The sequence below is a fragment of the Diplotaxodon limnothrissa genome, linkage group LG2, assembly GCF_057381915.1.
Source record: "Diplotaxodon limnothrissa isolate DT_005_m linkage group LG2, D_limnothrissa_male_GT1.1, whole genome shotgun sequence".
NCBI lineage: Eukaryota > Metazoa > Chordata > Actinopteri > Cichliformes > Cichlidae > Diplotaxodon > Diplotaxodon limnothrissa.
In genome coordinates, this window is record NC_140597.1 from 22,709,716 (window position 1) to 22,730,083 (window position 20,368).

The following is a 20,368-nucleotide window of genomic DNA, read 5'->3' on the forward strand; positions in this document are numbered from 1 at the left end:
CAAACCCTGTTGGACCTCAGCCTGAACTGTACACGACTCAGAAGTTCAATCGCATCGACTGGATGATAGACAGCTTTCATTTGACTTTGGCATTTTTCATAACAGCAGCGCGATAGTTTTCCCTCCGTGGCACATTTCTGGCCTCGTAGAGCCGCCTCAAGGGATGAAGCGAGATACTTTGTGTAATTTAGCCAACGTAGAGAGCCTCTTTCTCGTCTTTCCGAGAAAATATCCTGAGAAAACAGTTCAGAAATAAAGCAGAGATATGCGGTGATGTGTTAATAGCCCTCTGAGGGCAGTGCAGGAAACCGTGTTTACATTAATCAGGCTCCAAATTTGATTCTGTTTGACTTCGTCTCTCTCTTCTCTCCTCGTTAGCCTTTCTTCTTTTCTCTCTTTCATCTTCTGTTTCTGCCAATCTCCAAGTCAAATGATACTGTCTCTCTGTTATTGTAAATATGAATAGACTGTGTGTGTTTTGGGGTGTTTTTTATTAATTCATAATTTGTCTTCCCACATGCATACACTGAGTCATTCATCTCTCTCACGCTCACACACACTAATGCAGAGAGGGAAGCCTGTTTGTTCAGTCTTAAACGCATTACTGTAATTACCTCTTAATGATTTTTAATTCCAATATAAAAGAAACAAGACACTCTGGTGGATTTGAAACATGAAAAGAGGCATATAAAAAGAAAATCATTTGAATGGAATCACACTAAATGTGTTTGTTGTGTAATTTTATAGGTGACTGCTTGTGGAGTGTAAATGGGCTCCTCGTTAATGTGACAAATTAATGTAATAAGCAGCCATTCAGCAGATCAGAATGAAGTATTGGGCCATAATTCATGTAATATTTGGGTTAAAACCAAGGACTTTTTTTTTTTTAATTTAAAGATGCTGACAGAAAGTGAGCGTTTGTGGCATGTTGATATTTGATAGCCAGGGTGTTGTTGTGCTATCGTCCCGTGTCCATGTTGAACTCGGTGCTGTCACTGGTAAAAGACTAAAACGAACAGGAACTGAACAACCTGTCAAAACTTTATGCAAAAATAGGGTGGACCAGGAGCTAGTCATGAAAAGTCTGTTAGATCAGTGTGGTCGTCTGCCTCAAGGGGTTTTGATTATTTCCATCTTTTATTTACAGTATATGGGATGATTGTGTTTTTCCTGTATTAGCATTCAGTCAAAATAGAGCATAAACTGGTATTAAATCCACCGGGTGATCAGACTGTGAAGAGAGCGATCTTATAAGGAATAATGGAGGGATAAGAGGCTGGGAAAATTTAATCCTTGAGTATTTGGTAGCAGTGGGAACACAAGAGAGCAGGGATTTCCCCTAATACATCAGGAAGTGAAGCGGAGGTGTGTGTATGTATTTCGGCACTTTTTCATTAAAACAAACAATAATGTAGCATAGCTACTAACCCCGAGCCCCACTTACAGCCTCCTCGATTTGATACTGTTTCTACATGTTTGTCATTATTTATTATACATCGCACAAGGCCCAGTTCCAGCTGGAACTAATTAATAATGCTCATTGTCAGCTCTTTCTTGTTGAGCTCTTTGTTGCACACAGCAGAGGCCTGACTGCCGGTGATGCCGTGACCCGAGCTGTCCGGTGAGCGAGCTGCCTGTCATCTTGTTTACTTGTATCTCTTTTTCTATTGGATATTTATGCTTGTGAGCTGAAACATGTTCAGGTTTTGGGCTGTTGGTGACTCAGAGTACAACATTTTGACAACATCTGAGACGACCTCGCAGGCTCAGATTTTTTTCTGTCTAAAAAAACCTGGTTACATTAAGGCAGTATTTATAATAGTAATGGATAATGATGTTTTAGTAACTGTGAGTGTGGTAATGTAAGTGTGTGTGCTCGTGTATCCACATGTACCTTTGTGATTGATGTGGGTATTCTGTGTGTGTGTGTCTATCTATCTGAGCAGCTATTTCAGAGAGAAAGGATTTCTGCCTCAGTAATTGCCTCGGCTATATTTTCCCCCTGAATCTCTCTCGCTCTCATTTTTCTTTGTATCTATTTTCTCTCTGAGTTTTGTCCTTCCTCTTCCTGCAGACTTGCTCTGTGGCTCTCACTCATCTTTCAGCTCTCTTTTATGTTCCCTCCATCTCTCAGTCCTTGACATCAACCGTGATCTCACAGTAAGATCAATTAGGGAAACACACACGCACACATTTACAAGTAAGTCACCTGTCCATTAAAATCCATTAAAGCCTGTTTCCATTCAGTAAACTCATAATAGACTTCCTTCAAATGATTAAGTGGTATATTTATGATAATACACAGTCTGTTTTAGAGGCCCATCCTGCAAAACAAACACCAAACCCTGGCAGTGTCAGTATTGTGCTTCGGTGAGCTACATCACAATGGTGATGGACAGGGATGGTTAAAGTGATGAAAGGCTCTCTCCTTTCAGATGTATAGAGAGATGGATGGAGACGGACGTAAACAGACGGGGCGGGCCTGAAATCATATGAGTGTTTCCATTTTTGCCTGTCAGTTGTGTTTTAGACCACTGTAGAAAATCACATTTAAATGCACTTGTTTGTATCCATCAGCTGTGACAAGTGTGGAAGTGTTGGGAAAATAACACAAGGGAGCATTGTTTGTTGCATAAGTGATGCACTTCTCTCAGAAATGGTACTGAAACGTGTCTCATACACCAACTTACTTTGTGTTTGTTACTTTGTTTAGGAAAGTAGCTTAAAGTTTAAGTAATGTATTTTCCGCACTATAAGGCGCACTTAAAATCCTTTAATTTTCTCAAAAATCGACAGTGCATCTTATGTATGAATTCTGGTTGTGCTTACTGACCTCAAACCAATTTTATGTGGTACACGGCGCTCAAAAATCTGTCAAAAATGTTTTAGTACGACTTTTGTAAGTTGGATTGTTGGAGCACTACGGCTACCGTAGTCAGGAGCCTCGCGGAGGAATCTGGGTCCTAAACTCCGTAAACTTCAGGTCCCAAAGTCAAACGAACACTGCAGCATCACTGAGAGTTAAAAAACTGTCTAAATTCTTTCATCTGTAATAAAATGATCAGCGTTGCTGCTCGACCAGGTGTAACAATTAAGTGTAACATCCAGGCATCCATGAAAACAGGATTCATAAAATTTAACAAAGTTTGAAGTTAGCAGGAAGTTAGCTCGCTAGCTTCCACCTAAACATGATATGGCATGTTCTGACTGAGAGATTTCTGAAACAAATTCAAACGTACAACTCTGCTGTCACTTCCAACATAAATGAAGACAGAAAACTAAACAGCAGTGACGTTTGTAGGGTTACTGAAGTTGGGCTAGCTAGTTTATAATGATGTGCTGCGTGATCGCTAGCTACACAGCTATGTTAGCATAGCATAAACACAGTGAAGCTGGAGGATGAATGCTAACTTTTTTCCACTCGATAAAAGTTAACGTGAGGTAGGGTTGCCAACTCCCTGAAAAATAAATAAGGGACACCTCGTGGCCAGGGCCGGGCAACCGAGTTCACCCTTCCCAGTGTGGTGAATTTTGTAGATCTTTTTTTTGTGTGTGAAATTATTTTTTAACCATTTGACTTGAATTTGATTTAAGCAGATGCATATTCTTTGTGATATGACCATATGGGAAATAAATGATCATTTAGCCATTTATTTTTAGCTCAAAATGACAACATTAACAGAGTAAAACAGGTCTCTTTCTTAAACAGAAGCCTGTCATGCTTAACTTTTGAGAATATAAGTAAATCTTTCTTTAAAAGAACTCTGTCCTGCTTAACTTAAAATTATATAAATTAATAGAAAGCAATAGAACAAAAATATTCTTGTAACTGTGCACATATAGTGCATTTAGTACAATTGGCTTCAGTTGAGGTATTATTTCAGCTTTTCTAATGCTAATCAGCTGCTCCTGTTTGTAAACCCACTTGTTCCCATGATTACGCATCATAACTCATCATCATTATTCATCTATGTATTACTTTTATGTATTAGTCATCTATTTGTTGTAATCATCTATCCTTGCAGTTGTTTATTACACAAAATAAATTATATTATCACACTTCTGGCCACATACCGCTGATATTCACTGCACATGCCCATATTAACCTTAACCCCAGAGGGTTTAAAAAAAACAAACCAGGGTTTACATACCATATCTGCTTCTGCTGTGGCCTGGTGGACAAAAAATTGGTTAAGGGTTCCCCGAGCTTTCACGCCCCTCGTGTTCTTCATGTGCCCACCACTAGAAGCATGTCTATGGAAAAAGTGCGCCGGCACACAGTGCAGTGCGCTTTAAAGGTGTTATCATGCACTTTTCCAGCCAGGTGTTTTCCTTTTCCCATTCCTCCCTGTACTTTTGCAGCCTTTTTTTCTTTCTCTGAGGGCAACAAACATTGCTGCTCTAATGCTGGGCTTACACTGTGTGATTTTTGGCCCATTTAGAGACGATTTTTGAGTCGTGCGACCGATTTGGTGATCGGCCAGATTTTGGCCTTCATCGTGCATCGTGTAGTATACGTGGGGTAACGAGAAGCGATTAACACCTCACGACCAGCTCCCGATCATCAATCGCTCGTGAGGGTCTCACCACAGCCGCTCACACTGCTCACGCGCAAACACGTAAACGTCGGTGAAAAAGATGGAGCAGCACAGCTGTGCAGCCTGTGATCTGGACACAAGCGATGGAGGCACAAGTTGTAGAACTTTGGAAAGCTCATCCGAGCCTTTTCGATGTGGCATCACAAAATGATCACGACCACAACAACCGTGAAAATAGTTGGATTGACATTGCTGCTCAATCACAGCTGCCTGATCAATGTTTTTCATTAGCAATTTAGCAAAGTTGATGGTGGTGGTGTGTCTGTGTGAGTGAAAGACAGAGAGGGAGAGAGAGAGAGAGAGCGACAGATTTTCTGTTATAACCTTCATTTTATGGAGGCACAGTGTGAGCACTCAGGTCGCATCGGAGCATCGGGCGGTATAGTGTGAGACCTGCATCGTGACCTACGAACTTATAATCCCTGCGAGTCAATCGTGCAGTTTGAGCAGGAGCTGAATAACGTGACTGAAAAAGTCGCACAGTGTCTGCCCAGCTTTAGGTGTACTGTCGTCCGAGACTTGCACCGCAGTGTCGGCGTTTGTTTCCCTGTTGGCCATGCTTGTTGTTGTGGTCATCTGTTGTCTTCCGGTATTTTCTCCGTAAGCGACCTTTCCTCGACCAATGAGATGAGCGGTAATCTGAATTGTCATACTCGAATTGTCATAAGTGTGCTGTCAGCTCATTGGTCACAAAGCAGGAGAGGGGCTGGGAATTATGTTTTCAAACAAAGTGTTAATTCCATTAAAAGTTATAGACTACTTTTGATTCTCACTGTATTACAGGACAAAGTGCGTCCCTTATTAGCTCAATATGGGACGTGTACTTTTGTTTCTAAATACGGGACGATTCCGTTTTTTAAGGGACGGTTGGCAACCCTAACGTGAGGGTTCCCGATGGTTAGGGACAAATGCAATCGCATGGCAGGATGCTGTAAACGGCCAAACTTCAGTCAGGAGAACAACTGAGATAATCCCTCCACAATGCGAGGTTAGTCATTAATATACTGCAACAACATGAGAATAGAGCAGCTGCCAGAGAATTCAACATTAATGAATCAATTGTAGGGAAGTGGAGGAAGCAAGAAGAATGAGTTGAGTAAAGTTTGACTTATCTGACTGTGTTTTTTTCACTTAATGTGCCTTATAATCCGGTGCACCTTATGGTCCAAAAAATCCGGTATACGTGGCATCGCATTGTTGTGTTTTGTGTGTGTCTTGGATTCTCATTTAAACCTTTAGTTTTTTGTGTTTTTTGTATTTTGGCTCGTGTTTGTATTTTATTGCTCTTCTAGTTTTGTTGAAGTTTTTGAGTTATTGTAATGACATGTTGCTGTTTTTTGTGATATTCTTGTTTCAGTGCTGTGTTGAAGATAAGATAATACTTTGGGGTTATAACACAGTAAGGTAAGCTAAGGTTAAAAAAATCATAAGTTGGGAAATTTCAGCGTTATAGCGGGCAACTTAAAAGCATAAAGTATAACAAAACTAAACAAGAAAAAAAATAAAGTAATAGGACAATAAATCTAATATAACAACACAAATATCTTCTATTTAAATGACAATATTGTAATAATATGTGATAAAAACTAAAACTGAAAATATTTCATAGTCAGATAAGTAAAGACAGAATTGAAAGTATCGTACTGAAGGTTGTAAATCTGTGTTCCCTGTGTCTGTTTATGTGTTTGTGCCCTCTGTGTATACTTGTCTTTTGTTTTGTAGTGACGGCTAATTTTTCTGTGCTTTGTCATTTACATTATATGCTGCGTCCAATTTCAAACGGGAAGTAGGAAATTCCGAGTTTCAAATCAGAATTTCCCCCGCAAACATCGCAATTTGTCATGGCAGCAGCCACCATGAGTAGTACTAAAATGACTAATTAAATGATATTAAATGATATCACCTTATAACCCAAGCACAACTGCTGTTAATGTAGCTCTATCCTTATAGTTGACAATGTGTGATTAGCAGTTTGAACTGTGTAATTGCAAAGCAGTGACAATGATTCGTGAGGTGTATTTCAGGGTGAAATACAGTGAAACCATTAGCAGAATATACAGAAGTATCACATATGGAAAAGATATATATAAATTTTATAAAGTTTAAATCTGTCTTGTGTGAAACTTGTATGAAAAGCACACAAGAGCCAAAACAGATATAAGATCCCTTGAAAGATTATATAAATGAAACTTGCATGTTTTGGATACTTATTAAAACAATATATGAAAGTAATGAGAAAGTGGCCACTTTCATGAGTAAATCATATAAGCCTTGTATGATCCTCTATATGAAGCAAGCTAAAGCTGATGCAAGTCTTTTATAAGTTTTTCCTAGTTGTTTTCCATATGGGAAGCCAGGTATTGTCACACTAAACACACCACTGATCTTGAACAGCAAAGTAAAACTGTGGTTAAATCAATTCTTCCTAAACTATCAGATTTTCTTTCTTTTAACCAGCCGTCTTTTTCTTTGTTTTCTTTCCGTTTTTGTGTTTTGGTTTTTTTTGCTGGCATTTCTTTTTGAGTCATTAAACAAATTCAACCTGTGCTACCATTACTGCATTACACTCTGAGTATACTATTTTTATAATAACACCAAAAAAAGGGGTCATTAATGCTGACAGTTATCAGTCACTGTGCTTTTCCTCTCATCTCTGCAAAGTGTTTTAGTGTTTTCCAGCTCGTTTTCTGAACTTTGAAACCCTCGACATTACTCTCTTGGTTCGCTTTCACAAATCTAATGAGCTTCATTTCCACGTTGCAGTTTGCAACTTTTGGCTGGCAATCAGCTCTAATCAACCATCTGTACGTTACCTGAAGCTCACTGAAGAACACAAACTGTCATTTGGACATAAATTGGGCATTTGCAAGCTAGAGAAGCAGATATTTCCCTAAGGACTGATTGAAGACAAAATTGCATGTTTAAATATTTAGAAAAACAAATTCTCAGTGTTTAAAGTTAATTAAACATTGAGTATCCTCAGCAACCTTGCTTTTATATGAACATAACCAACATACAAACATTTGGCAGCCAGTTGAGTCGAGTCATGTGGCAGATGAGTTGCTCATTGGCATAGACTCACTCACATTGAGTGCCGCATGCTGACAATCTGTCTGCATTTAAAAATTCGATTTTTCTGCCTCCCGTCAGGTAACCAGTGCAAAGGCCTTGCAATCTAAAGCAGTCACAACTATTTGCAATCAGTTGCAGAATGCAAAAAATTTCAGTGCAATTTCACGTAGTTGCAAGGCGTCCATCCTGTGTGTGGCCTAGACCAGGGCTGTCCAACTCCAGGCCAGATATCACCCTGGGTCAAATAATTAGTTTGTTGCCGGGCCCCTGGAGAATTTCAAGACATGTTGATGCTTCAGGTTTGTTGCACTGTGAGTGAAATCTCGTGTCCACTTTGTAATCTACAGTAAATCAAGACCTCGTGTGCTTGCCTTCTGATGGTAATGACGTTGTTTCATTAGCTAAATAATCCAGCTGTTGGCTTTTTATCGCATGATACAAATGTAGCACATCTGCTTCGTATTGTCTAGAAGTCTGTAAGATTTCTTTTAGTAAAAAGTGGCCTTGGGACTTTTGTTGGGGGAAAAACACATCTTCATCCTCCCACTCTGGTTTCCTCTTGACTCACTGTTGAATTAACATGTCGATGTAGATGAACAGCTCATGTCTAGAAAACATACAAATAAGCGGATACTTCGTTGGTGAGCTCAACCAGCCTGTCGGCCCAGAGTCCCTTTTGTTGTTTTAACAGTCAGTGATTTAAGGCAGAGTATGATGTCATCCTTCTCATCACGGTTATACTAAATTGCTCCTCGTTTCGTGTTAGTGCTATTAGTAATGGTGTGTAACAGAGGTTATGTTGATGTAATATGTTAGAGCTCTGCAGTGAATTTGCCTCAGAGTTTCTGAGCTTTTCAGTCTTTCTGCCTTCATCTTGCTGTTCCTCACACTCTTTCTGCTTTAATGAGCCCGTCTGCTGGACTGATCTGAGCCCAGATCTGACCCAGACAGATTTTCTTTTCAATTACTGTTTGTGAGGCAATAATTTGGCAGTGGACTTTTTTTTTCTTGTGTCTTTTTTAGCAAACAAAGTTGTGTTTTTCCAAAAGCGACAATAATAATTTGTTTGGAATGAGCAGGGAAAAAACTTCTTAGTAGGGCTGGCTTATCTGAAAAAGCAAAGACTTCTAGCTTCAGAAATGTTTGTGTGTGGTTTGGCACAAATACTTTATTTAGGTTTTTAGGAGCGTTCTGAAATGCCAGACCTGTCTGCAGTGATATCCCAGGCATCTGCTGCAATGTTGCTTTAGTGCTCAGTGCAGATGACTCCTGTTAACAAAGGACGACTTTATTGACAAGGGCGCATGTTAACATAGATTAGCAGCGCGCAGCCACTGAACTGGTTAATCAGAGTGTGCGTATGTCTAAGCTCAAACAGCCTCTTTCTTTATCCTCAAACCTCAAAGCAGTCCAGTGACTTGTGGAGCTAAAATGGCCCCGTGGTTCACACGATGCAGGCCAAACCACAGCTATTTAATGGCTGTTTTTGAATTTTAAAACTGAAATAACTAATTTTTCAAAACATCTTTTCTCTACCCTCTGCACAAGTTAGTCGCTCATAACAAGGAGGGTGGACGACTACAGTGCATCACATTGTTTTAGACAAACGGTGCACAAATGGTTTGACTTTATTAAGACTCATTGAAAATTACATCTGTAATGAGAGAATTTTAAATGAATGCTCCGAAAAATATGAATGTTTTGAAAGCAATTGAACCACAGTGGGTGGAATAACCATAACCAGACACTGAAGGCATTTGTATACAATCATAAAAGCCCTTCTTGGAAGTTAAAAAGTCTGTTTATGGTGTCTACTCTAATTTTATTTCAAAAATATGTACTTACAAAAAGAACAAATAGTTTAAAAATGTTGATTTCAAACATAAGTAGCAAGCTTGTTAGCCAAATACGCTAATGACTGATTTTTCCATCCAAGACCAAAAAGAACATAATTAACCAGCTTGATTACATACATACCAAAGCTGCATACCAGTTCACACGCTGGAAACTAAGGCTGTACTCGGAGTCCTTCTGTGTTGTTTCCTCTGCTGCAGCAAGACTCAAACATCTTGCTTTTGATAAAATTCTAAATTTGATCTTGCCTAGCGTTTTAGCTAAAACCTTTTCTGTCTCTGGGGTCTCAGCTGCTGCTGATCAAATAATCTGAAAACATCAATCCATCAGAGCACTCTTACACTTTGTCAACCAAGAATAATCATTTTCTAACAATTTACAGAGCGCTGAAGAAGCTGCAGTGAAAACGATACAGGATAATGATAACGAAGAATTTTCACTACAGTACAAACATTATGTACATTACTGAAGGTCGTGGGGAGACATGATGGCAACGTATAACCCTGCAAGAGTAATATTGCATTAACCAGTGAGGATAAATGATTTTCAAAATGTTAGCTAAATTGACTAACTAACAATAAAATCAAAACAATTAAAAAAAACCAACAGCAGCTAGAAATGAGAATGCATTGTTTGTTTACATCTTTGTGAAATCAGTGAGCTATTGTTTCAGAAGTCCTTCTCGTTGAGTTTGAATGGTAAATCGGCCACAGGTGTCATTGTAGCATGTGCCGTGTAAGTCCGCGGCGATTCGTAATTGCGCTGTGGATGGATCCGCTTTATTTGTTTTTGGTGCTTAAACCTCTGTACCCCCGCTGTGTCCCGTGCAATGTAATGTCGCTATAAATAGTGCTGAAGTCAATCTCTCTGTCTTCCTTTGTTTTCTCCAGGTCAGCCTACCAAACAACTCCAGCTGTGTTGAAGAGATTCTGCGGGTACGTTGCTTGGGTACACACACAAACACACACACGCATGCACAGTAATTGCACTGATTATCAGCTGTTTTCTGTTTGTTCACAAGGAGCTTGGTCCCTCTCCAGAGTCTGATTTTGCAAAGGAAGGACAGGGAAAAGAAAGGGGACTACAAGGCAGGGAGGGAGAAGAGAAAGCAATCTGTTGGCTTAGGTCAATGATTACACAAGTCCTTTTATTTGGATGACATCATACAGACATCTTTTCCACAGACCTATCATCTCCTTTAACCGTTCTTTCTTCCTCCTTTCTAGCTGCATGTAATCAAAATCACACAGCAATACATTTTCCCACAGTTTCTCTCTCCTGTCTCTTCCTGGGAGTGATGTCAAAACAAAAATGTTTCCCTCGCTAATCTTCCCTCACTGCCAGTCAGAAGATTAGGACGGGGACCGTCTTTGACTTCTTTATGTCAAGTTACCGCTTTCACTTCTCGCCGTCTCTCCTCTCTTGCACTTGGTGCGCCCTCTCTTTCTCCCTCAGTGTCTGTCTTCCTCCCTCTTCATTCCTCTCTGTCATTCAGCCCCCTCCCTCTCCTCCCCCTCCACAAATCAATAGGCTGGTCAACAGGCTGTGTGACAGATAGGCTGCTGTGAGCTGCATGAAATGCCTTTGTCGATAATATTGGTGCTCTATTGAATTCAGTCTGTGGTTTTTAGCTGTGTCAAGTGGAAAGATCAAGGAGTTCAAAATGTGAGGTGAGGTGAATCGGAGCACGGGGCCTGCACTTCATTTTTCTCTCTCTGTAATGACACGGCTACAAGATGTTTGTCACAGGAACATTGTTGTCGTGGATGTTTGCACAATTCAAGGTAACGGTGTGCATCAGAGATATTGTACAGTAAAGTCAATCCTTCTGAGGGGTATTGACTTTTTACAGTGTTTGAACCACTGGAGCACCAAGCTCTATGATATCCATGCTAATGTTTTAGCTTATGGTAAGTTCACTATAAACAAGAAGCATTATCTAAAAATACATCATTAATGAGCCAAAAGGGGACTGTAGGCAAACCAGCTGTTCCTGCCATTAAAATGTTTAAATGAATTGTATAATGATTGCATTTGTCCCTAACCATCGGGAACCCTCACCTTAACTTTTATCAGTGGAAAAAAGTGCTAATGTGTTTATATTATGCTAACATAGCTGTGTAGCTAGCCACCACGTAGCACATCATTATATACCAGCTAGCCAAACTTCAGTAACCCTACAAACGTCACTGCTGTTTAGTTTTCTGTCTTCATTTATGTTGGAAGTGATAGCAGAGCTGTACGTCTTCATTTCTTCGGAAATTCCTCTGTCAAAACAACATGTTTAGGGAGAAACTAGCGAGCTAACTTCAAACTTGGTTAAATTTAATAAATTCTGTTTTCATGGATACCTGGATGTTGAACTTAATTGTTACACCTGGTAGAGCAGAACGCTGATCATTTTATTACAGATGAAAGAATTTGGACAGTTTGTAACTCTCAGTGTTGCGCCAGTGTTCGTTTGACTTTGGGACCTGAAGCGGAGTTTGGACCCGGAAACGGCTAATGACGTCAGACTTAAAGACTGGATATTTGAGCTGTCTGATTTTAACATTAACCTAAACCTAGCCAATTAGAAAAGTAAACTAATATCAAGAAGCCATGATTATGATGATATATGTGTATGTAGATAATTACATTTTTACATTTAATGGCTGCATTTACCCTCTATGTTCCTACCATATCTACATTGTTACATGTGTACTGTGAGTCAGACGCTAGCTAGCTAGCTTTACCTTGGAATGACGCAAGCCAAGAAAACTAGCTAGCTTGTTGTAATTTACAGTTGGCATATTTTTGGACAAGAAACAAAGTTAACCAATTAGAGAAAACTTGGGAAAAATCAATTGATATGTGTATATATAATATGTTCTTAAAAAGAAGGGCAGAGTAGCTCATCGACAGCAAAAGGCCTGAAAGACCACAGAAAACAAAAGTGATATTAACAAGGAGGTACATGCATAAAGTCTTCAATCAAGAGACGCCTTCATGAATGGAAATTTAAAAGATTTATACCAAGTTGCAAACCTTTGGTTACACCGAAGAATAAAAATGTCAGATTAGAAAATGTTTGCCAGAAAACATCTAAAAGAGGCTCTTTGGAATGATGAATTTAAGAATAACTTGAAAGATTAACAGAAAGATGGGAAGAGAAAAAAAGGCAAAAGAGAGAAACAGCTGGTGATGTGAAGCACACCACATTATCCATCTAACACGGAGCACGCAGCGTGCCCTGTTCTGCTTCTTTATTAAAAAACAGAGAAGGAGCGAAAGGAGAGAGTGAGGTCGGTCGTGTTTTCAGTGCACGGTGGTGGATAAATGTACATTTTGCATGTCTGTGTCGGGGCGTAATAGATGTAGATAATGGAGAATATGACAAATTGATAATAACTGGGAAACCATTTGCGTTTAACTATGACAGACTGAGTAACTCACGCGCAGTGGCTGCAATATCACATTTACAGACACATGCAAACACAAATTCAGGAGAAAACAGCTGTCCTGTCTGTGAAAGCACAGGAACTCTTCAAGGATGGACTCAATGATGTTAATGATGTCAGAGAGCGGTTACCTAGCAACATTACGATTATAAAGAGGGAAAACACAGCCACACACTCATGCTCAAGTATCGTCATTAATGTGTAGCTCAGTTATACACACAACCTTACCCACACACATACGTCCTCCCAGACTCATGTGTCATCTGATGAATAGCATTCATCTACCAAGGGGGGGTGAAGAGATGGATGATGGGAAAATTCTGGCCCTTTGACATCGTGACCTGCTGCACGGTGGCTGTGTGAGTGGAAATGAGCATGTAAAAAAATGGATTTAATGACTTTACCAACCATTTTAAACACATGTCACAGAAAAAGAAGTTATTGGTCATTAAAACACATTTACCAAGAATTCAGTTTTCAGGTGATGGTGGTTACAAAGGACATCAAGGAGGGAATCAAAGCTTTAAGAAAATCTATTTGGTAATTTTCCATATTCAGCCTTCTATGTGCCTCCTTTCCAATGTTTGTGAGAAATAAAAACAGCCAGTACCTAACAGATTATAAAGCTCCAGCACACCCACCCACTCATGCACATATGTTTATCTTGTTAACTAATTGATGCTTCTACATACTGAGATTGGAATTCAGCTGAGAAAACGGTGTGATTAGAATAATTGAAAGGGGATGCTGCTGCTTCTGCTGCTGCCTTGTGCAGCTCTGTTGAAATGCAGCTGACTAGAGTCAGCTTTTATTTTGGTAAATCACCAACTCTGCATTTGCACCAATCCCTGGTGGGTCACTAACTCCCTAAGCGCCTTCCAGTTTATACTAAAACTTATACTGAACCCACCCTGATTGGGTGCTGGTGCAGCACAACCTTGACTGAATGCTGACTCCACTCCACTGCACCAAAGATGTTGCATAAGCAAGCCCCTTTGTTCCAATGGGCTAAACTTTATCATGATTAGACACCAGGTAAAGGCAACACAAGTGCAAGCTGTGTATCCTTTATTTAGCTGGTTATAATGACAGAAATTCTGCTACTTATGAATATCTGTTTAAAATAATATATTTAAAAATTTGTTTGTGTGTTCAGGAGATGACCCATTCCTGGCCTCCTCCACTAACAGCCATACACACTCCTGGGAAAGCTGATCAGACCAAATTTCCCATCCCAAACAAGGTTAGTATGCTTTTTCTTCTACTACACCCAAAACCTTTCATCACTAAATTCAAAGTGGCTCACATTAATCCGTAATAGTGTACATTCTCTCCGAATGACACGCCTGCTGATGCATGCTTCCTTCAAAGTTGTTATCATGTTCTTGGGCCTTGATCATTTTCACTTTAAGCGTGAGTCAGCGAGCGGTGGAAAAAGATGCGATGCAGTCGTGAAAAACCTTTACTTATACTGTGACACTTATTGGAGGGGCGCAGTAACACTAACTGCAGTCTGTCACTGAAAATCTTCAGTCTGCTCATTAGCTCTGATTCACAAATTTACTGCAGCAGTGATGCTGGGATAGAATCACATTACTGTTGGCTCATTCTGCACAGTGGCACAAATGACAGCCAATGAAATTACTGTGTTAAGGTCTATTAACACATAGTGAGTAAAGGGGAAACTCCCAGTGCATCATGGGAATCCCCCAGCAGCCTACACCTGTTGCAGCATAACTAAGGGAGGATTCAGGGTCACCTGGTCCAGCCCTAACTATATACTTTATCAAAAAGGAAAGTTTGAAGCCTAATCTTAAAAGTAGAGATATTTATTTATTTATTTATATTTAAAATCATCTATCAAGTTGTCAGATCAGCCATAATAAAAAAAAAGGTTTCCACATGTTAAACAACACCTTTGGTTGTTGTTGGTATAAATTGTAAGAATCATAGTTTCTCATTTTGTTCGGCTTTTTGTCAGATTTTTACCAATAAATCATTAAGTTGATGCACAAGTTGTGGATGAAAGGCAAATTTTAATGGATTGCTAACGTGACCCTGCTCTGCACCCCTACAAAGTTTTATCATAATTAATTCAAAAGTTTTGGAGATATCATATTTACAGACAGACTGAAACCCAAAGTCTACCAAAATCATCACCTCGTTGGCGGCAGTAATAAAAAAGTATTTTCAAGTAACGTCAGCAAATCAGGCGAATTTCAAAGTTTCCACCTAATCACTGGAATTAAACTTACTGATAGTTTAATGCAAAGTTATTCACTTGGCAACAAAATACTTTCTTATTAACTTAGCTATTACCGTCTATTCTTACTGTCCCTTAACTTGTTTAATCGCTCAGTCAGGAAAAGGGCAAAACAGTCTGAAAAGACTTTGTTCCACCGCTGACACGGCGTGGTCTTCCTTACTTTGTGAAGCAGAGGACCGCAGGTGAACACCGCTAATAAGCACCAACGGCGTCCTCTGTGTTTGACTCACCAGTTCAATTATCTCTCAGAGCTCAACACAGCCAGCCTGTAATCAACAGAACAAATTCATCCGTCGAATAAAAAAAGAAAAAAGTTGAGGATCTGCAGATCACTTAGACTTTAGAAATAAATAAATAAGATAAAAACTACTTCAAGTTGAACGCTTTTCCACTTTATCGTTTAATCGTTCATCAAAAACAAGAAAACTGAGTGTGTATTTAACAGGAACAGTGATAACAGCCACAGCTGAAGAGTCAAGGAAACAAAGATCACCTACAGAAATGTCATCAGCAAAATAACTCTGTATCCTCACCTGCACTGTTTGTCTGTCATGTTTGAAAAGTGACGTTCAGGCACAATAAAAGCAGACTGAAGATTTCAGAAGATCGATGTTCAAAGTTTCACCCGCCGCTACAAAAAAGGGAAGATTTACGACGCCTTGTAATATATATATCTAGAAGATTTGCCACATTAAAAGAAGCAGCAATGCTGTATTGAACATTTATCTCTGAGGTGACGATAACAATTCTCCCTGAAACAGCAGACTGATTTTTTTTGCCTCATGCTTTTATGAATTACTCTTAATATGCAAAGTGCCTCATTGGTGTTGGTGTGAGGTGAAGTCTGACTGAGTACTTAATGAATTAGGAAGGACTGTTGTGGCGCCTTCAGCCTCCAGCCTCACACTAATCCTGCGTCACAGTGAGTTTTAAGAATGAGGAGGAGCGTCGACGCGGGGAGATGAGAGGCTCTGAATTCTGTGTAATGGCATCCTTGTGCTGCTGTGAAATCAATAATGACATCTGTTGGTTTATTCATTCAACTCGTCTCCCTCTGGCTTTCTCTTTCCTTCTCTCCCGCTCTCTAGGAGTCACAGCATGTGACCTCGGGCTACAACACCCAGAGTAAGTTTTCCCAGCGTAAACACTCACGTATGAGCTCTGCGATAATTAATGCTGCCGAGGCCATTAAAGGCAACGCCACCCAGGAGGAATGTGAGAAAGGCAGCTGACGTTGAAATGAAATCATTGCCACGGGAGGAGGGTAGTCGGAAAAACCTTTGCTTTTAACTTCCTGGGTTCATCTGAACAAGTAATCAGACAAACGTGATTACGTGATGAGTGGAAATCGGGGGCTTGTGTTTGAACTGACAGCATCACATTAGAGTAGATTAATGAGGGTAAAAGGTTCTGTCACAGTGTATATTAATTCATGCATAACATTTAAAAAGTAGCTCTTTCTTGAAAATGCGTCCACACGGCAGCAGTTGTATGATCTCCTGCGTTTTCTGTCATATAAATACTGTTAGAGGATTGATGTTAACCTCAACCGAAGTTTAGATAGTGAGGTCAACATATGCACAAACAATCACGCTGCTTTAAAAGCTCTTCAGACTCACTTTAAATGCTGAGTTTGAGGTTTTTTCCCCCTATTATTGGCTCTGTGTGATGTCAGGAAGCAGGGATGGCCTTATATGGTCATAGCACAGCTCTAGCTAACAAAACAGAAGCCCCACCCACCTGCTGCTTTGTCATTCATTTCTCAAATGAGTGACTGAGCCAGTCAGAAGAAAGATGTTTTAAGTTAAGGTCATTCTTTTAGCCAGTGAGCTCAGTGACACAAACATGTTGACAACCCCCCTGGCAACCACTGGTATTCTGTAAGTGATTGGCAAGTGGTTGCTGGATGTCACTCGCTCAAATCAGGCACTGTGAGAAGACTGTGCTGCTCCCAGATCCTCCACAGCAACTGCCAGCAACCTTCAACATCCACTCACAACCGTCTGGGGAATACGGAGGTCCCCTAGCGAGAGGTGGTTGTCAGTTGGCTGCTAACCAACCTGTGGGACCTGGGCAATCAGGCTGTTGTATAACATAAATATGGCTTATTTTAAACTGTGAATCATGTGAATCCTCTAGTATGATTTAGGAAGAAAAATACAGAGCTGGAAATAAGAATAACAGGCCCCTATAAAGATGTTTATACAATTAGATATCTAAAAACCTGTGTTGGTGGTGGAAGTTGCACACAGTAATGGATTAAATTGTTGATAAGTCAGCCAGGTGGGCCGGAGTAATTTACATATCTAGATCTGGGGCGATTGTGGCTCAAGAGTTGGGAGTTCGCCTTGTAATTGGAAGGTTGCTGTTTCGAGCCTCGGCTTGGACAGTCTCAGTCGTTGTGTCCTTGGGCAAGACACTTCACCCGTTGCCTACTGGTAGTGGTCAGAGGGCCCAGTGGCGCCAGTGTCCAGCAGCCTCGCCTCTGTCAGTGCACCCCAGGGTGGCTGTGGCTACAATGTGTGAAGGGGTGGATGACTGGATGTGTAAAGCGCTTTGGGGTCCATAGGAACTAGTATAAAGCGCTATACAAATACAGGCCATTTACCATTTTATCTGATCACATTCCAGGCTGATTTGAGATAATGAGACAATAATTAAAACAAGGTGTTAATGCTAACAATCAGATGTGATTATGTAGATAATGCGTCCAAATGCAGATTGCATATCAGAACCAGGTGTAAAAAGCTTTGATTCCTAAGACCTTATGGATATACCGCATATTTACAGATAACACGTCTGGTTAATGGTGATGGTGTTAGAGGTTGAAAAACACCTTAAATACAGTTTTCTATTTCACCGGTGGCCTCTGGACTCCTGTGTTTGTGTGTGTGTTCTTCCATCGGTTGAGACACCTCTGAAACCACAAAATAGGTCATTATGAATCAGTCAGAATAAAGCAACACGCCATAACACTGTCAAAAAGCTCCATAGTTGAGTCTAGCTGGTCATCCATTGCATCCGTTTTTAACATACTATCAAGCAGAGAGGAAAAACTGTTTTGCCACAGGTTGATAAAGTCATACAAAAAGCGATTACTTCAGGTTATTGCTGCAAAAGGTGGAAAAGGTGGTTCTACAAGCTACTGAATCATGGGATGCATTTAGTTATTCACAGTCCTGTGGAAACTTTCCTTTTTCACAGGACTCTACGCTAACTTCACCTAGTACTGCATATAGTACCTTACAGTATTTCCGACTCCCAGGGTTGATCAGATCATGAAAAGCTTTTCTGAGGTTGTTGCTCTTTGTTAAATCCATCTTGTAGTGTTTTGAGTTATTTGTGCCGTATATAAAGCTCAAGCATTTCCCCACTGGCAGGTTTTTCCTCTCTGTGTAAGAAAAGAAGAAATACGACTGACTGGAATATGAAATACAGCAAAAAGGATTCTGTTCACAGACTCCTCTGTATATCCACTTGGAAAATAAATAATCTCCTCGTTTTTGTCAGAGTGTTTCAGTTTGACTTTTATTGCAAAAGGACATTTACTTACTGTTTTTACCCCACAATCCTGTTACCAAAGCAAACAGATACACACTGGAACAGAGTGTCATATTTTCCAATGTGACAGTACTGCTGGTCTACAGTGATGTGAGTTTGGCTTCCTGTCAAACACTAATCAACACACACAGACACAAGTCTTGACACATGCAAAACTGTGATACAGTGATTGAATGTCCTCTGTTGTGTTGCAGAGCGATGTACTGTATCAGCTAACAAGCCTGCTGCTAAACCACCAACTGCACCGCAGAAGTCGTGAGTATATCTCTCTCTTTTTCTCTGACACACACACACACAGAGAAACTGAGAATTTCTGACCTGCTGCTGCTGCTTCTGCTGCGTTTGCCTCAAGGTAAAATTAAACTTGACTCTTGGATGAAATTCACTGGTGGTAGGAGGAGAAAAAAAAGATTGTGTGGATCAGAGCGGGAAAGTGCAGCTACATTAATTTAACGTGAGCCAGGAGCATATTGCAACATCTCTGGCTGCAACCCACTCCACGCATCACTCACAGAGCTGTACGGCAGGATGAGAGTGGAAAGGCACAAATCTCGACTCGTAAGGCCGCGTTATGACCCCGGTTTGCACTGCACGTTTGCTCGCGACGAGCTTAACGAGTCAAAAACGCAAGAGCAAGTGAGAAAGGAAGGATAAAACTGAGTGTCATTACGCTAGCTAGCCAGCTTAGCTCCTGCAGTGGTAACTTAACCCAACTTACCCTGATGTGGATTTGAGGCGGTTCATATTTTAACAGTGTCAGTAAGATCAAACTGCTGCGTCTCTCAGCTCAACTCAAGCCAAGCGCTAACCTCTGGGCATGAAACATCAAGCTAACGTAAAGTGTAAAAAACGTCAGTTTCTCCAGACACCCCTTTAGGCTCTCCAGAGGCAAATCAATCCCCAACTTCACAGATGAAACTGACATGTTTACAGCCTGGTACAAAAAAAATCAGTTTTTAACCTTGAAAGTGAATTTCCTCATTTCATGACAACTACATACGGGGTGACTTTTTCCCCTTTTATGACTGACGCTTTGAAAGGCTTGAAAGGTGCCCCAGATGGCAAAAACTGCAGTTCCACTAGGTGCTGCTTGAGGTTGGCTCCAGATACATGTAAGTCCCCACAGACTCCCATGTTAAAATGTCCAACATATTTACAGCTGGGTACAAAGATGGTTTTGACTTCTATGGAGAGTTTTTCCCCTGTCATATCAGCTGTGATTATATGATTTTTTTTTTAATAACTCATCCACTTGCTAGCACCTGCTCATCTGTTGCTTTGAGTCATTAAGCTGGACCTCTCTGCTGTGTTACTGGCTATTCCATGTCTGAAATTGTGTCAAGAAATTGGTGGAGAAGCTTGTTGCAAATAGCAGCGGTTTCCCTAACTCAAACTGAAAAGTGACACATAAGAAAATCTGAAAACTGTGTAACCAGATAGGAGTCAGAAGTCATGTGACTTGTATACCAACTACCACCTTACCTGCCTCTCCATCCTCTCCATTGTTCTTTCAATCATGGAAAACGACACTAACTGGCAACCTAGTAACCTAAAATGTGAGAAGAAGGGGTGGTCAG

General features: G+C 40.3%; 1 protein-coding gene across 1 annotated transcript in view; it reads left to right on the forward strand.

The window, feature by feature from the left end:
* Positions 1–20,368, forward strand: part of aff2 (AF4/FMR2 family, member 2) — a 199,978-nt gene that overhangs the window by 98,765 nt on the left and 80,845 nt on the right. Inside the window, exons 5-8 of the mRNA XM_085368200.1 lie at positions 10,415–10,459; positions 14,121–14,207; positions 16,319–16,355; positions 18,986–19,046. Coding sequence (XP_085224326.1) covers positions 10,415–10,459; positions 14,121–14,207; positions 16,319–16,355; positions 18,986–19,046 — 230 coding nt within the window. The remainder of the gene's footprint in view (positions 1–10,414; positions 10,460–14,120; positions 14,208–16,318; positions 16,356–18,985; positions 19,047–20,368) is intronic.